Source organism: Gopherus flavomarginatus, chromosome 23 (assembly GCF_025201925.1).
Source record: "Gopherus flavomarginatus isolate rGopFla2 chromosome 23, rGopFla2.mat.asm, whole genome shotgun sequence".
NCBI classification, from domain to species: Eukaryota; Metazoa; Chordata; order Testudines; family Testudinidae; genus Gopherus; species Gopherus flavomarginatus.
This window is the reverse complement of record NC_066639.1, coordinates 17,351,878-17,366,896: the sequence shown is the minus strand read 5'-3', so window position 1 is coordinate 17,366,896 and position 15,019 is coordinate 17,351,878. Positions and strand designations below refer to the sequence as shown.

At 59.5% G+C, this 15,019-nt stretch overlaps 1 protein-coding gene across 1 annotated transcript; it reads right to left on the bottom strand.

Moving 5' to 3' along the window:
- Positions 1–1,126: 1,126 nt before the first annotated feature.
- On the bottom strand, positions 1,127–13,787 carry LOC127039666 (mucin-2-like). Its single transcript, XM_050933505.1, has 11 exons — positions 11,914–13,787; positions 10,615–10,728; positions 10,129–10,247; positions 9,963–10,021; positions 8,747–8,886; positions 8,243–8,311; positions 7,962–8,127; positions 3,888–4,049; positions 3,221–3,315; positions 2,934–2,992; positions 1,127–1,803 (listed from the first exon to the last, which is right to left on the bottom strand). Exons 1-11 carry the CDS (start codon positions 13,724–13,726, stop codon positions 1,765–1,767), a joined length of 2,835 nt encoding a protein of 944 aa, XP_050789462.1. The 5' UTR covers positions 13,727–13,787; the 3' UTR covers positions 1,127–1,764.
- Between the last annotated feature and the right edge of the window lie 1,232 nt (positions 13,788–15,019).

Genomic DNA, 15,019 nt, shown 5'->3' with positions numbered 1-15,019 from the left:
TCCGGCTGGAACTGTGGGCATCAGAACTGGGCACCGGATTCCAGCCACGGTTGCATCTGGGCCAAATACAGAGGTAAAATTGTGACGTTCCCCTCTGGTGTTATCCAGACCAGTGATGTGCTAGGTCACCCCAATCCTTGACTCTGGGAGCCAGCCTGACCCTGCTCTGCTGTGAGAGCCCCCACTCCCGGGCTGTTCACACACAGCCTCGGCCACGGCAGCTGCTCCTTGGATTGTGCAGCCGAATGACACTGGCCAATATCTCTGGTCCCAGACATGACCCTGGGAACCTCCATCTGGCAGTGCCCAGCTGTGCCCGCTGGATGCTGCAAGCTTATACGCAGGGGTGCTGGGGCCTGGAGCCGCCCCTGCTGATACGAGTTCATCAATTTAACAGAGAAATTGATATGTACCAGGCTTGTTATCCCAAAGGGAGACTCTGACACGCTTCAGACCAAACACAGGGCTTCGGGTAGAATAAACAAACAGATTTATTAACTACAGAGATACATTTTACATGATTATAAGTCAAAGTGTAACAAGTTAGATTTGGTCAAATGAAATAAAAGCAAAACGCATTCTACGCTGATCGTAACACTTTCACTGCCCTGACAAACGTCGATGTTTCCCAGCACAGGCTGGCTGGCTGCTCGTCAGCCAGGCTCTCCCCTTCGATCAGCATTTCAGTCGCTTGGTGCTGGTGTCTGTAGCTGGAGGTGGAAGAGAGAGCGAGAGCCTGGCAAACATCTCTCCCTTTTATCGTGTCCTTTCTTCCCTCTTGGTTCCCCCCCTTCAGAGTCAGGTCGGCATTACCTCATCGCAGTCCCAAAGTGACCAGGGAAGCGGGGTGACTCCCTCGAGAGTCCAACAGATCCTTTTGTTGCTGCCTAGGCCAGTGTCCTTTGTTCCTGTGAGGCTGGGCTGGGTTTGTCCCACACATGCCCTGATGAGGTGTGAACTGCCCCTCTGCTCCTGGAGAGTTTTTGCCTGGGCTTGCTTTAAGCCATGAGGACACATGTTCAGTCTCATAACTATATACATTATATTATAACTTATAATATTACTACAACATCACTATAACAACCATGTTCAGAGCATCATGAGCCTCCCAAAGACGCCTGACATGACAAACTTTGCACTGGATGCCACACAATCATTTTACCAGGATGAACATGGGGGTGCTGGGTGTTCCCCCGAGCTACAGAGCATCACAAAAATCACCTCTCTGCCCCTATTCGACATCCTCTCCATTTATGCGTCCCAGGATGGCCTTAGCTTCTGCTACGGCTGCGGCTACAGCTACAAATGAAACCACCACCACAAAAACGGTTAATAAGTTATTGCACGGGGTGTCCAGGCAGGCCCGTCTGGGTGGGCTTGTGTTAAAGTGCTTTGCAGACCTGGCCTGGCTGGTGTGCTCAAATATCCTATTGCACTAAACAGAACTGGCAGGGCGGGGTTCAATGTGCCCCCCAAAGATGCATAAACTTTTCCTTCATTTGGCAGTAACGGCACTGGTGTCAGTGGGTTACGCCGGATTTACACCCGTGCCAGCGGGGGAAGGGGGGAGGATCAGGCCCGATGCACGTACAGGCCCCTTCCCTCTCCGTCTCCAGCAGCTGCTCTACCAAGGGATTCTGCCCCCTTCCCCCGGGGGTGGGGGGCTCTAGCTCCATGGGGCCCGGCTGCTGGAGTGGGCCTGGACTATTCACCATGCCCCGAATGGGCTCCCCCTCGCGCCGCCCGGGCGGGGCCCCGACTGGGTCAGGGGCTGCTCACGAGCTTCGGCCTCCGGATGTGCATCTGGGCAGGGGAAAGAGGGGCCGTGAGGTCAAGGAGCAGACACTGGCCCCCAAGGGGCTCCCTTCCCCCAGCTTCCCTCCCCCACATCAGGTACCTCCCCTCTCCCAGTCCCCATAGCCCCCCTCCACATCTGCACCAGGCACCTCCCCTCCCCCAGCCCCCAGCAACCCTTCTCTGCTAGCCCCCAGCCCCCTGCACCCCCTCCCCAACACCAGGCACCTCCCCTCCCCCAGTCCCCATAGCCCCCCTCCACATCTGCACCAGGCACCTCCCCTTCCCCAGCTCCCAGCACCCCTTCCCCAACACCAGGCACCTTCCCTCTCCCAGCCCCCAGCCCCCTGTACCCCCTCCCCAACACCAGGCACCTCCCCTCCCCCAGTCCCCATAGCCCCCCTCCACATCTGTACCGGGCACCTCCCCTCCCCCAGCCCCCATAGCCCCCCTCCACATCTGCACCAGGCACCTCCCCTTCCCCAGCCCCCAGCACCCCTTCCCCAACACCTGGCACCTTCCCTCTCCCAGCCCCCAGCCCCCTGTACCCCCTCCCCAACACCAGGCACCTCCCCTCCCCCAGTCCCCATAGCCCCCCTCCACATCTGTACCGGGCACTTCCCCTCCCCCAGCCTCCATAGCCCCCCTACACATCTGCACCAGGCACCTCCCCTTCCCCAGCCCCCAGCACCCCTTCCCCAACACCAGGCACCTTCCCTCTCCCAGCCCCCAGCCCTCTGTACCCCCTCCCCAACACCAGGCACCTCCCCTCCCCCAGTCCCCATAGCCCCGCTCCACATCTGCACCAGGCACCTCCCCTCTCCCAGCCCCTATAGCCCCCCTCCCCAACACCAGGCACCTCCCCTCTCCCAGCCCCCATAGTCCCCCTCCACATCTGCACCAGGCACCTCCCCTCTCCCAGCCCCCATAGTCCCCCTCCACATCTGTACCGGGCACCTCCCCTCCCCCAATCCCATACCCCCTCCCTGGGCCCCTCCCCTTCTCCCCCTACCCCCACTTGCTCCCCTCCCAGGATGCTGGGTCTGGGAGAAGTGGTGCCACCTCGTGGCTGTTTGATGGCAGCGTCCCCCCCAGACCTGGTGCAGAGGCAGGGAGGGGGAGTGGCCGGGGGCACCTACCGGGATGGCGGGATCCACGGCTGAGAGATGAGGGCTGAAGGTCCCTCTGCTGCTGCTCCCTGGGGATCCAGAAGGGAACCAGAGTCAGAAAGGGGGAGACGGACGGGGCTGCCCCAGCATCACCCCCCCCGCACCTGCCACCAGCTGCATCATCTCAGCATCGTCCCCTCATACACCTGCCATGAGCTGCACCAGTCTTAGCGTCACCCTGAGCCTCACCAGCCCCACTGGGGCGTTGCCCGTGGCCGGAGGGTCCGGCCAACCGGGCTGGGGTGACTGGGCCTTACCATTGTACGAGGCTCCTTCGTTCTTGATGATGACGCCCCCAGAGATGCTCATTTCCTCCTCGTAATCCTCCAGATGCTCAACAGAGCTGTTCAGGCTGCGGGCGAAAGCACCGGCCAGGCCCGTGATCATCCCGGGGCAAAGAGACACTGGCGCCTGCCTGCCAGAGACTGCACCCCTTGGGGCCACCCCAACAGAAAGATAGAGGATCCTTCTCTGCCCTCCTCTGGCCCCTCCTGGCTCCCAGCCCCCCTTGTTCTAACCCACCAGCCTCCCCTCCCCTGACAGAGCCTGGGAGAGAACCCAGGTGTCCGGGCTCCCAGCCCCCCTGCTCTGACCCACCAGCCCCCACTTCCCTCCCAGAACCGGGGAGAGAACCCAGGAGTCCTGGCTCCCAGCCCCCACTGCTCTAACCCACCAGCCCCCACACCCCTCCCAGAGCTGGGGAGAGAACCCAGGAGTCCTGGTTCCCAGCCCCCGCTGCTCTAACCCACCAGCCCCCACTCCCCTCTCAGAGCCGGGGAGAGAACCCAGGAGTCCTGGCTCCCAGCCCCCCTGCTCTAACCCACCAGCCCCCACTCCCCTCCCAGAGCCGGGGAGAGAACCCAGGAGCCCTGGCTCCAAGCCCCCCTCGCTCTCTCCCACCTGGTGTGCACCTGGCCCCTTTACCTGGCTTTGGACCCCTGTCTCCTGGCCTTGACCAGGAAGGCGGCGAGGACGATGCCGGCGATGAACAGGACGACCAGGGGAACTGCCATGCCCACGCCCACCTTACTGACACGGGTTTGGCAGCGATCACTCGGGTACCAGAACACATCCGTGTTGGCGCAGCTGTGAGGAGAGAGAAGCAGGGGGTGAGTAGAGCACCCACCCCATGCTGGCCCTTCCCTGGTGCTCCCTGTCCCCCCACTCCAGCCCTTCCCTGGGCTCCCCCCTCACCCCAGCTGCCTTCCCCTGGGCTCCTCCATGCACATTCCCCAGCTCCTCTCCCCAGGGTCCAGCTGCTCCCCTCATCAGCCTTTTCCCCACTGCTCCCCACCCCTCTCCAAGATCAGGGTTAGGATTATGGGTTAAGAGTTAAAGGTCAGGATTAGGATGAGAGTGAGAGTGGGGGTTAGGATTAAGTGTTAGTGTTAAGGGTTTAGGGTGAGATTAGGGTTAGGTTAAGGATTAGAGTTAAGGGTTAAGGGATAGGGTGAAGGGTTATGTTTAAGGGTTTAGGGTGAGGATTAAGGTTAGGGTTAGGGTTGGGTTTGGGATTAGAGGTTAGGGTGAGATTAGGGTTAGGTTAAGGGATAGGGTGAAGAGTTAGGGTTTAGGGTTAGGATTAGGGGTTGAGGTTAGGGTTAAGGTTAAGGGTGAGGGGTTTAGGGTGAGGGGTTTAGGGTGAGGGTTAGGGTTAGGGTTAGGTTTAGGGTTTAGGGTGAGGGTTCGGGAGTATGGTTGGGTTTAGAGTTAAGGGTTAAAGGTAAGGGGTTTAGGGTGAGGGGTTAAGGTTAGGTTTAAGGTTAGGGGTTTAGGGTGAGGGTTAGGGTGAGGGTTAGGGTTAAGGGTTAGGGTTAGGGTTAAGGGTGAGGGGTTTAGGGTGAGGGGTTAGTGTTAGGGTTAGGGTTAAAGTTAGGGGTTTAGGGTGAGGGTTAGGGGTTAGGGTTAAGATTAAGGGCGAGGGGTTTAGGGTGAGGGTTAGAGGTTAGGGTTAAGGGTGAGGGGTTAGGGTTGGGGTTGAGGTTAGAGTTAAAGTTAGGGTTTAGGGTAAGGGTTAGAGTCAGGGTCAGGGTTAAAGTTAATGGTTAGGGGTTTAGGATTGGGGTTAGGGTTAAGGGTGAGGGGTTTAGGGTTGGGGTTAGGGTTAAGATTAAGGGTGAGGGGTTTAGGGTGAGGGTTAGAGGTTAGGGTCAGGATCAGGTTCTGGGTTGAGGGTGAGGGGTTTAGGGTGAGGGTGAGGGGTTAGGGTTAGGGTTAAGGTGAGGGGTTTAGGGTGAGGGTTGGGGGTTAGAGTTGGGTTTAGAGTTCAGGATTAAGGTTAGGGTTAGGGGTTGAGATTAGGGTTAAAGTTAGGGGTTTAGGGTGAGGGTTAGAGGTTAGGGTTAGGGTCAGGGTTAGGGTTAAGGGTGAGGGATTAGGGTTAGGGGTTGAGGTTAGGGTTAAAGTTAGGGGTTTAGGGTGAGGGTTAGAGGTTAGGGTTAGGGTCAGGGTTAGGGTTAAGGGTGAGGGTTAGGGTTAGGGTTAAGGGTGAGGGGTTTAAGGTTCAGTTTAGGGTTAAGGGTGAGGGTTAGGGGTTAGGGGTTATGATTTAGGGTGAGAGTTAGAGGTTAGGGTCAGGGTTAGGGTTAAGGGTGAGGGGTTAGGGTTAGGTTTAGGGTTAAGCGTTAGAGTTACGGTTAAGGGTGAGGAGTTTAGGGTGAGGGTGAGGGGTTAGGGTTAAGGGTGAGGGGTTTAAGGTTCAGTTTAGGGTTAAGGGTGAGGGTTAGGGGTTAGGGGTTATGATTTAGGGTGAGGTTTAGGATTAGGGTGAGAGTTAGAGGTTAGGGTCAGGGTTAGGGTTAAGAGTGAGGGGTTAGGGTTAGGTTTAGGGTTAAGCGTTAGTGTTACGGTTAAGGGTGAGGGGTTTAGGGTGAGGGTTAGGGATAAGGTTGGGTTTAGGGTTAAGGGTGAGGGGTTAGGGTTGGGGTCGAGGTTAGGGTTAAAGTTAGGGGTTAAGGGTCAGGGTTAGAGGTTAGGGTCAGGGTTACGGTTAAGGGTGAGGGATTTAGGGTTGGGTTTAGGGTTAAGGGTGAGGGGTTTAGGGTGAGGGTTAGGGTCAGGGTTAAGGGTTTAGGGTGAGGGTTAGGATTAGAGGTTAGGATTAAGTGTTAGTGTTAAGGGTTTAGGGTGAGATTAGGGTTAGGTTAAGGATTAGAGTTAAGGGTTAAGGGATAGGGTGAAGGGTTATGTTTAAGGGTTTAGGGTGAGGATTAAGGTTAGGGTTAGGGTTGGGTTTGGGGTTAGAGGTTAGGGTGAGATTAGGATTAGGTTAAGGGACAGGATGAAGGGTTAGGGTTTAGGGTTAGAGTTAGAGGCTAGAGTTATGCATTAGGCTTAAGGGTTAAGGGTAAGGATTAGGGTTAGTGTGTTTAGGGATAAGGGTGAATGGTTTAGGGTGAGGGTTAGGATTGAGTTTAGAGTTAAGGGTTACGGTCAGGGTTAAAGGTGAGGGGTTTAGGTTGAGGGTTAGAGTTAAGTTTAAGGTTAGGGTTAAGGGTGAGGGGTTTAGGCTGAGGGTTAAGGGTTAGGGTAAAGGTTAAGGTTAGGGTTAGGGTTAAGTGTGAGGGGTTTAGGGTGAAGGTTAAGGGTTAGCATTAGGGTTAGGGTTAGGGTGAGGGGTTTAGGGTGATGTTAGGGGTTAAGGGTTAGGGTTGGGTTTAGAGTTAAGGGATTAGGGGTTTAGGGTGAGGTTGAGGGGTTAAGATTAGGGTTAAGGTTAGGAGTTTAGGGTAAGGGTTAGGGTGAGGGTTGGGGTGAGTTAAGGGTTAGGGTTAGGGTAGGGGTTAAGGTTAAGGGTAGGGGTTAAGGTTAAGGGTGAGGGGTTAGGGGTTGAGGTTAGGGTTAGAGTTAAAGTTAGGGATTTAGGATGAGGTTAGGGTTAAGGGTGAGGGGTTTATGGTGTGGGTTAGGCATTAGGTTTAAGGTTAGGGTTAAGAGTGAGGGTGAGGGGTTAGGGATAGGGTTGGGTTTAGGGTTAATGGTGAGGGGTTAGAGGTTAGGGTTAGGGTCAGGGTTAGGGTTAAGGGTGAGGGGTTTAAGGTTGGGTTTAGGGTTAAGTGTGAGAGGTTAGGGTTGGGTTTAGGGTTAAGGGTGAGGGTGAGGGGTTAGGGGTTAGGGTGAGGGTTAGGATTATTGTGAGGATTAGAGGTTAGGGTCAGGGTCAGGGTTAAGGGTGAGGGATTAGGGTTGGGTTTAGGATTAAGGGTTAAGGTTAGGGTTAAGAGTGAGGGGTTTTGAGTGAGAGTTAGGGGTTAGGGTTGGGTTTAGAGTTAAGGGTTAAGGGCGAGGGGTTAGGAGTTAGATTTAAGGATGAAGTGTTTAGGGTGAGGGTGAGGGGTTAGAGTTAGGGTTAAGGTGAGGGGTTTAGGGTGAGGGGTTAGGATTAAGGTTAGGGTTTAGGGTGAGGGTTAGGTCAGGGTTAGGGTTAAGGGTGAGGGGTTAGGGTTGGGGTTGAGGTTAGAGTTAAAGTTAGGGGTTTAGGGTAAGGGTTAGAGGCAGGGTCAGGGTTAAAGTTAAGGGTTAGGAGTTTAGGGTTGGGTTTAGGGTTAAGGGTGAGGGGTTTAGGGTTGGGGTTAGGGTTAAGGTTAAGGGTGAAGGGTTTAGGGTGAGGGTTAGGAGTTAGGGTGAGCATGAGGGGTTAAGGGTGAGGGGTTTAGAGTGAGGGTTAAGAGTGAGGATTAGGGGTTTGGGTTGGGTTTAGGGTTAAGGGTGAATGGTTTAGGGTGAGGGTTAGGGGTTAGGGTTAAGGGTGAGAGATTTAGGGTTAGGGTGAGGATTAAGGGTGAGGGTGAGGGGTTAGGGTTGGGTTTAAGGTTAAGGGTTAAGGGTTAAGGTTAGGATGAGGGGTTAGGGGTTAGGGTCAGAGTCAGGGTATAGGTGCTGAAGGCCCCCCAAGACAGAGCGGCCCATCTAAGACAGGCTCTGAGGAAGGCAGACAAGCCCAGGCTGACGTCCGGGTGCCCCCAGGCGTGGCCGGCATCCTGCACACCCCAGACTCACATGCACTGGGGCCCGGAGCTCCTCAGCTGGCACTGCCCGTAGTTGCAGTTCAGGGAATTTGGCAGGTCCTGGGAGCACCGGGTGAGGCAGTTCAGGGTGCCCTTCTCGGTGACGTAGGGGAAGTAGTACTGGGCGAAGTCCTGGGGGACGGTCTCCCTGCAGGTATCTGGCGGGGGGAAGAGACGGGTCAGCGGGAGGCTGAGTGGGGCTGGAGCCGTCGGTGGGGACAGGCTGATGGCTAATGAGGCAGCCGCGCATGGCCAGGAGTTCGGGTCACTCACCTGCAGCCGAAAAGTTCGTGGTGGCGTTTTTGAGGACCGGGTTGGGTGGAGCCATGAAGCAGAACTCGTCTAGAGAGGGAGGCAAGCGGGCATTCGTCACTCATTAGCAATTCGTCACTCGGGGTCTAATCGTTAGTAGGGGCTGCAGCACCGCAGCAGGCTGAGACCCCAGCTGAGATCGGGCCCCCCCTAGACCGAGATCAGGGCCCCCCATTGTGCTTTGAACTGTCCAGACCTTCACCCAGGCTGGGAGGGGAGGGGACCCAGGCAATGCAAGGGAGGGGGGCCTTGACTGTCTGAATATGGCCCTGGGGGAAGGCACAGGTCTGCCCCTTCCCACCGCTTCACCTCCCCGCTGCCCTGGGGCGCCCTGTGCCAGCTTGGGGACCACGGCTTTCTCCTGCAGCCCCCCTGTGGCACCGGAGCCAGTGACCACCAGAGGGAGGTGCTCAGGGTCTCTTCTCTCACCCTGCGTGGGAGAGGGGCCCGACCCCTGCCGCCTACCTGTGCAGTTCCCTGTAGTCGTGTTGATGATCTCCAGCTGCTTCACCACCTGATTGGTGACGGACTCCAACATGGCATTGAGATTGTTGCTCAGGGGGGCCTCAATGATCACGGTGTGGTCAACCACAATACTGCCCTCCCTGGGGGGCAAAGCCAGGAGCTGGTGGTTAGAGTAGGGGGGCTGGGAGCCCGGACTCCTGGGTTCTCTCCCTGGCTCTGGGAGGGGAGTGGGGGCTGGTGGGTTAGAGCGGGGGGGGGCAGGGAGCCAGGACTCCTGGGTTCTCTCCCCAGCTCTGGGAGAGCAGTGGGGGCTGGGGGGTTAGAGCCAGGGGGGTCTGGGAGCCAGGACTCCTGGGTTCTCTCCCCGGCTCTGGGAGGGGAGTGGGGCCTGGTGGGTTAGAGCAGGGGGGGCTGGGAGCCAGGACTCCTGGGTTCTCTCCCCGGCTCTGGGAGGGGAGTGGGGCCTGGTGGGTTAGAGCAGGGGGGGCTGGGAACCTAGACTCCTGGGTTCTCTCCCCAGCACTGAAATGCTCAACCCTGAGTTAGTCGCCCGTAGAGCAAATGGGGAGACCTACAGATTAGCCGCGTGTGTGATTTACAGGAGCCTAGGCACTCGACAGGGAGCTGCCTCAGCCAGCTGGGGGTGGGGGGCTGACCCTCTGCCCCCAGACAGGTAGTACCTGCTTCAGGGCTGCCAGGGACACCCAGCTCGGCCATGCTATTCCAAACCCTCTGGACAGAGATGCAGCCGGAGGAGCCTGGCTTTATCCGGGGGGCAGCGCCCTCCCCGGGGGGCGTCCCGCCTGACACGCAGGGGAAGGAGTTAGCCCATGGTGCACGTTAACACCCCGGCAGCCGCAGGCCAAAGGAAGGTCCGTGGGTCACACTGTCCTGTGACCAGCCGGGGGGTTTCGGGGTCTGGCAGCCTCGGGAACCGACACTGTCACGGGGTAGGTTTCCGTGGAGGACGAGGGCCGAGAGGGCGTTTACGAAGGGGTCGTGTTAGTGTGTACCCACAGCGGTCCAGCCCCTGGGCCAGAGCGGGAGGCGCGGGGTCCAGTCCCTGCCCCGCTCATGGCCTTGTTATTTCAGAGCCGTGCTGCAGAGGTGCCAAACCTGGGCACCTTCCTCCTTCTGAGCATCCGCACCCAGCGAACAGCGGGGCAGTCTGGGAGCGGGGCAGTGGGGGCAGCTTAGTTTCTGGGCAGACACTCACGTCAGGTTCAGGATGACAACCTCTTTGTACCCAATCACGCTCTTGTACACCACATCCATCTGCAAGGCAAAAAAATCCCCCCTCGTTCCTGCATAAAACAGGCCAAAGGAACCGACAGGAGCAGGAAGAGGGCAGAATAAATATTTCTCCGCCCCCTGGGCCTCACCTGTGCTTTGAATTTGAACTCGAACTTAATATAAACGTCAGAGGATTTATTGTTCAGCTCCTCCGTGAAGTTCTGGCTGGTGACCTTCACTTGAACGTCGACCTCAGCCATGAGTGTACCTGAAACAGCCACGGAAACCGTTACAGTCATCACACGTCTAGCGCCATAGCCCACCCCGGCCCCCCACCGGCCCCGGCAGTTCCCCTCTAACCCCACGTCACAGCCTGAGGACAATCCGGCCCACCGACGTCCGCCCATTGATCGCCGGCCTTTCCCCTGTAGGGATCAGTGAACAGGGACGCCCAAGATGAGCACTGCTATGTCCCCTTCCTGTTCCTTGCTTCCCCACCGGCTGGGGCCTGGGCGTGACACGAGTGACCTTCCTTGGGAAATGCACTTTGGGATCTGCCTGTGAAGAGCCCACCCGGCGCCAGGTGCTCGGTCACTGAGGCGCATGTCACCCTGAAAGGAGCAGGCAGCACTTACTCACGTTGGTGGCTATAATGTCGTTGGCAGACTCGCAGAGCGGCCCGTTGAATTCACTCCGGCAGACGCATTTCTTGTCGGTTTCGTCGTAAGTTCCCCCATTCAGGCAATCGACTGGAAGAGACCCCTGACTGTGAGGTGGGTCTCCCAACGCCCCTCCCCCAGTATTGCCCCCCAGACACACAAAAAACCTGCACACACACACCCGGGACTCAGACATTCAGATAGACGACACTGGGGACCTCCGGGACGTCAGCACTTACGTCCTAGTGACTCGCAGTGAGTGGCTCATGGGGTCTAAATTCCTTCCTAAAGGGCTCTTGAGTTCAGCAGAGGAACCAAGGGCTGGACGCTGGAGCCTGACATGCTCTGCTGGGAAATAAGCCCCGACGTTTAATGGCGCAGGGGATCGGCCATAGGACCGAACTCCCCCGGGGCAAGCTACTGGGGTCAATACAGGGGTAACTGGGGGAGATTCTTCCCAAACATCTGCTGCAGCCCCCACCCATGTCTCTCCTTTCGGCCCAGGGAAGCGGATTCCCCCATTTGCCCTGGGGCATAGCCCTGCTGTCTCATTGCTGGCCCTGCTGCATGGTCCTGCTGGCCATCTATGGGCACCCGCCGGGAGCAGCCCCTTTCAGTGCCCTGCAGCCAGAGAGCTGCTCTAGGGCGTCCATCCGTTCCTTTGGGGAGGGTTAATACATTTCCTGGCTGCTAGCACCGGCTGGTTGGCATCTCGGGCTGGTTGCCCAGGACTGTATGATCGTCAGCAGGCTACCATGTTAGTAAGGAGTCCTTTGTAAATTACTGGGGGTGCCATAGAAGTTAATGAGCTGTCATGGATAGCAGTGCCAGGGACATCTCAGAAATCAATCAACCACTGGTATTCATCTCCCCCATTAAAATCTCAGGGTTGGAAGGGACCTCAGGAGGTATCTAGTCCAACTTCCTGCTCAAAGCAGGACCAACCCCCAGACAGATTTTTACCCCAGTTCCCTAAGTGGCTCCCTCAAGGATTGAACTCACAATCCTGGGTTTAAGCAGGCCAAGCCACCTCTCCAGCCCGTTTCTGTCTCAGGCTGGGTTCTGGTGGGCACCACACAATAAACGACATAGCAGACACGTGCTCCATGGGGAGATACGTGGGTTTGGTGGGGAACACACAGCAGGGACACATGCCGCTGCTGGTAAACCATGTTACCCTTTTGGCACAGGGGATACACCTGGAAAAATGTATGACCGTGGCAACCACTAACGCCGGATACTGAAAGGGGAGTCTGAGAATGTCGCATGACTCACGTGCAGGCCTAGCTGTAGAGGTGGAAGTCGTGGGTTTCGTGGGCCAGGTGGTGGTGGCTGGCGTTGTGGTCGTTGCCAATGTGGGCATGGCAGTCGAGGTAGGGGGTGGCCTGGTTTCCACTGGGGTCGAGGTGATGACGAATGGGGTGGTGGCGGTTTCCAGTGGGGTGGTTGCAGTGGCAGCCGGGGTGGTGCTGGTTTCCACCGGGGTGGTGGCACTGGCAGCTGGGGTGGTGGAGACGAGGGTGGTGCCAGTTTGCACTGGGGTTGTGGTGCTGGTGGCTGGGGTGGTGGAGACGGGGGTGGTGCTGGTTTGCACTGGGGTTGTGGTGCTGGCGGCTGGGATGGTGGAGACGGGGGTGGTGCCGGTTTGCACTGGGGTTGTGGTGCTGGCGGCTGGGATGGTGGAGACGGGGGTGGTGCCAGTTTGCACTGGGGTTGTGGTGCTGGCGGCTGGGGTGGTGGAGACGGGGGTGGTGCCAGTTTGCACTGGGGTTGTGGTGCTGGTGGCTGGGATGGTGGCGCTGGCGGCTGGGCTGGTGGCAGTGTCGGAAGGGGCGGTGCTAGTTTCCACCCGGGTGGTGCTGCTTTTCTCTGGGGTGGTTGCCCTGGTGACCGGGGTGGTGCCAGTTTCCACTGGGGTGGTGGTGCTGGCGGCCAGGTTGGTGCTGGTGTCCACCGGGGTGGTAGCACTGGTGGTCGGGGTGGTGCCGGTGTCTACTGGGGTGGTGGCACTGGCAGCTGGGGTGTTGCTGGTTTCCACTGGGGTGGTGGTGCTGGCGGCCGGGGTGGTGCCGGTGTCCACCAGGGTGGTAGCACTGGTGGTCGGGGTAGTGCCAGTGTCTACTGGGGTGGTGGCGCTGGCGGCCTGGGTAGTGGCGACCGGGGTGGTGCCAGTTTCCACTGGGGATGTGGCGCTAGCGACCAGGGTCGTGGCACTGGCGGCCGGAGTGGTGCTGGTTTCCTCTGGGGTGGTGGCGCTGGCAGCCAGGGTGGTGCCGCTTTCCTCTGGGGTCGTGGCAGTGGTGGCCGGGGTGGTGCTGGTTTCCACCGGGGTGGTGGCACTGGCAGCTGGGGTGGTGGAGACGGGGGTGGTGCCAGTTTGCACTGGGGTGGTGGCACTGGCGGCCGGGGTGGTGCTAGTTTCCACCCGAGTGGTGCTGCTTTTCTCAGGGGTGGTTGCCATGGTGACCGGGGTGGTGCCAGTTTCCACTGGGGATGTGGCGCTAGCGACCAGGGTCGTGGCGCTGGCAGCCAGGGTGGTGCTGCTTTCCTCCGGGGTGGTTGCAGTGGCGGCCGGGGTGGTGCCAGTTTCCACCAAGATGGTGGTGCTGGTGGCCAGGGTGGCGGCGGTGGTGGCCGGGGTGCTGCTGGTTTCCACCAGGGTGGTGGCGCTGCCGGACTGGGTGGTGCCGGTGTCCACCGGGGTTGTGGCGCTTTCCTCCGGGGTGGTGGTGCTGGCGCATAAGGTGATGCCAGTTTCCACTGGGGTTGTGGCGCTGGCAGAAGGGGTGGTGCCAGTGTCCACTGGTGTTGCGGCGCTGGAGGACGGCGTAGTGCTGCTTTCCTCCAGGGTGGTGGCGCTGGCAGCCGGGGTGGTGCTGGTTTCCACTGGAGTGGTGGCACTGGCGGCTGGGGTGGTGCCGGTTTCCACCGGAGAGGTGGCACTGGTGGCTGGGATGGTGGCGCCAGTTTCCACATGGGTGGTGGTGCTGGCAGCTGGGGTGGTGCCTGTTTCCACCGGGGTGGTGGCGCTGGTGGTCTGGGTGGTGCCGGTTTCCACCGAGGTGATTGCGGGGGCTGCCGAGGTCATGCCGGTGTCCACTAGGGTTGTGGCGCTTTTCTCCGGGCTGGTGGCACTGACGGACGGGGTGGTGCTGGTTTCCACTGGGGTTGTGGTGCTGGCAGCCGGGGTGGTACCGGTTTCCATCGGGGTGGTGGTGCTGGTGGCCAGGGTGGTGCCAGTTTCCTCTGGGCTGGTGGCACTGATGGACGGGGTGGTACCGGTTTCCATCGGGGTAGTGGGGCTGGCGGCCGGGGTGGTGCCAGTTTCCAATGGGGTGGTGGTGCTGGCGGCCGGGGTGGTGCCGGTGTCCACTGGAGTTGTGGTGCTGGCAGCCGGGGTGGTGCTGGTTTCCACTGGGGTGGTGGCGCTGGTGGCCAGGGTGGTGCCAGTTTCCTCTGGGCTGGTGGCACTGATGGACGGGGTGGTGCCGGTTTCCATCAGGGTAGTGGGGCTGGTGGCCGAGGTGGTGCCGGTTTCCGCCTGGGTAGTGGGGCTGGCGGCCGTGGTGGTGCCGGTGTCCAACGGGGTGGTGGCACTGGTGGCCGAGGTGGTGCCGGTTTCGTCCGGGGTGGTGGCGCTGGCAGCTGGGGTGGTGGCGCTGCCGGACTGGGTGGTGAGGGTGTCCACCGGGGTTGTGGCGCTTTCCTCCAGGGTGGTGGCGCTCGTGGACGGGGTGGTGCCAGTGTCCACTGGGGTTGTGGCGCTGGTGGCCAAGGTGGTGCTGGTTTCCTCTGGGATGGTGGCGCTGGCAGCTGGGGCGGTGGTGGTTTCCACCTGGGTAGTGGGGCTGGCGGCCGGGGTGGTGCCGGTGTCCAACGGGGTGGTGGTGCTGGCGGCCGGGGTGGTGCCAGTTTCCTCTGGGCTGGTGGCACTGACGGACAGGGTGGTGCCGGTTTCCATCAGGGTAGTGGGGCTGGTGGCCGGGGTGGTGCCGGTTTCTGCCTGGGTAGTGGGGCTGGCAGCCGGGGTGGTGCCAGTGTCCACTGGAGTTGTGGTGCTGGCAGCCGGGGTGGTGCTGGTTTCCACTGGGGTGGTGGCATTGGTGGCCAGGATGGTGCCAGTTTCCTCCGGGCTGGTGGCACTGACGGACGGGGTGGTGCCGGTTTTCGCCTGGGTAGTGGGGCTGGCGGCCGGGGTGGTGCCGGTGTCCAGCGGGCTGGTGGCACTGACGGACGGGGTGGTGCTGGTTTCCACCAGGGTAGTGGGGCTGGTGGCCAGGGTGGTGCCAGTTTCCTCCAGGCTGGTGGCACTGACGGACGGAGTGGTGCCGGTTTCCGCCTGGGTAGTGGGGCTGGCGGCCGGGGTGGTGCCGGTGTCCAA

Excerpts from the sequence above, each read along its gene's own strand:
- LOC127039666 (XM_050933505.1), bottom strand. The coding sequence starts at position 13,726 with ATGACCTCGGCAGCCCCCGCAATCACCTCGGTGGAAACCGGCACCACC. Across the intron at positions 10,248-10,614 it reads CATTATAGCCACCAACGTGA|GTACACTCATGGCTGAGGTC; the intron begins GTAAGTGCTGCC and ends TGGCTGTTTCAG. Across the intron at positions 2,993-3,220 it reads CGAAGGAGCCTCGTACAATG|GGAGCAGCAGCAGAGGGACC; the intron begins GTAAGGCCCAGT and ends CTGGATCCCCAG.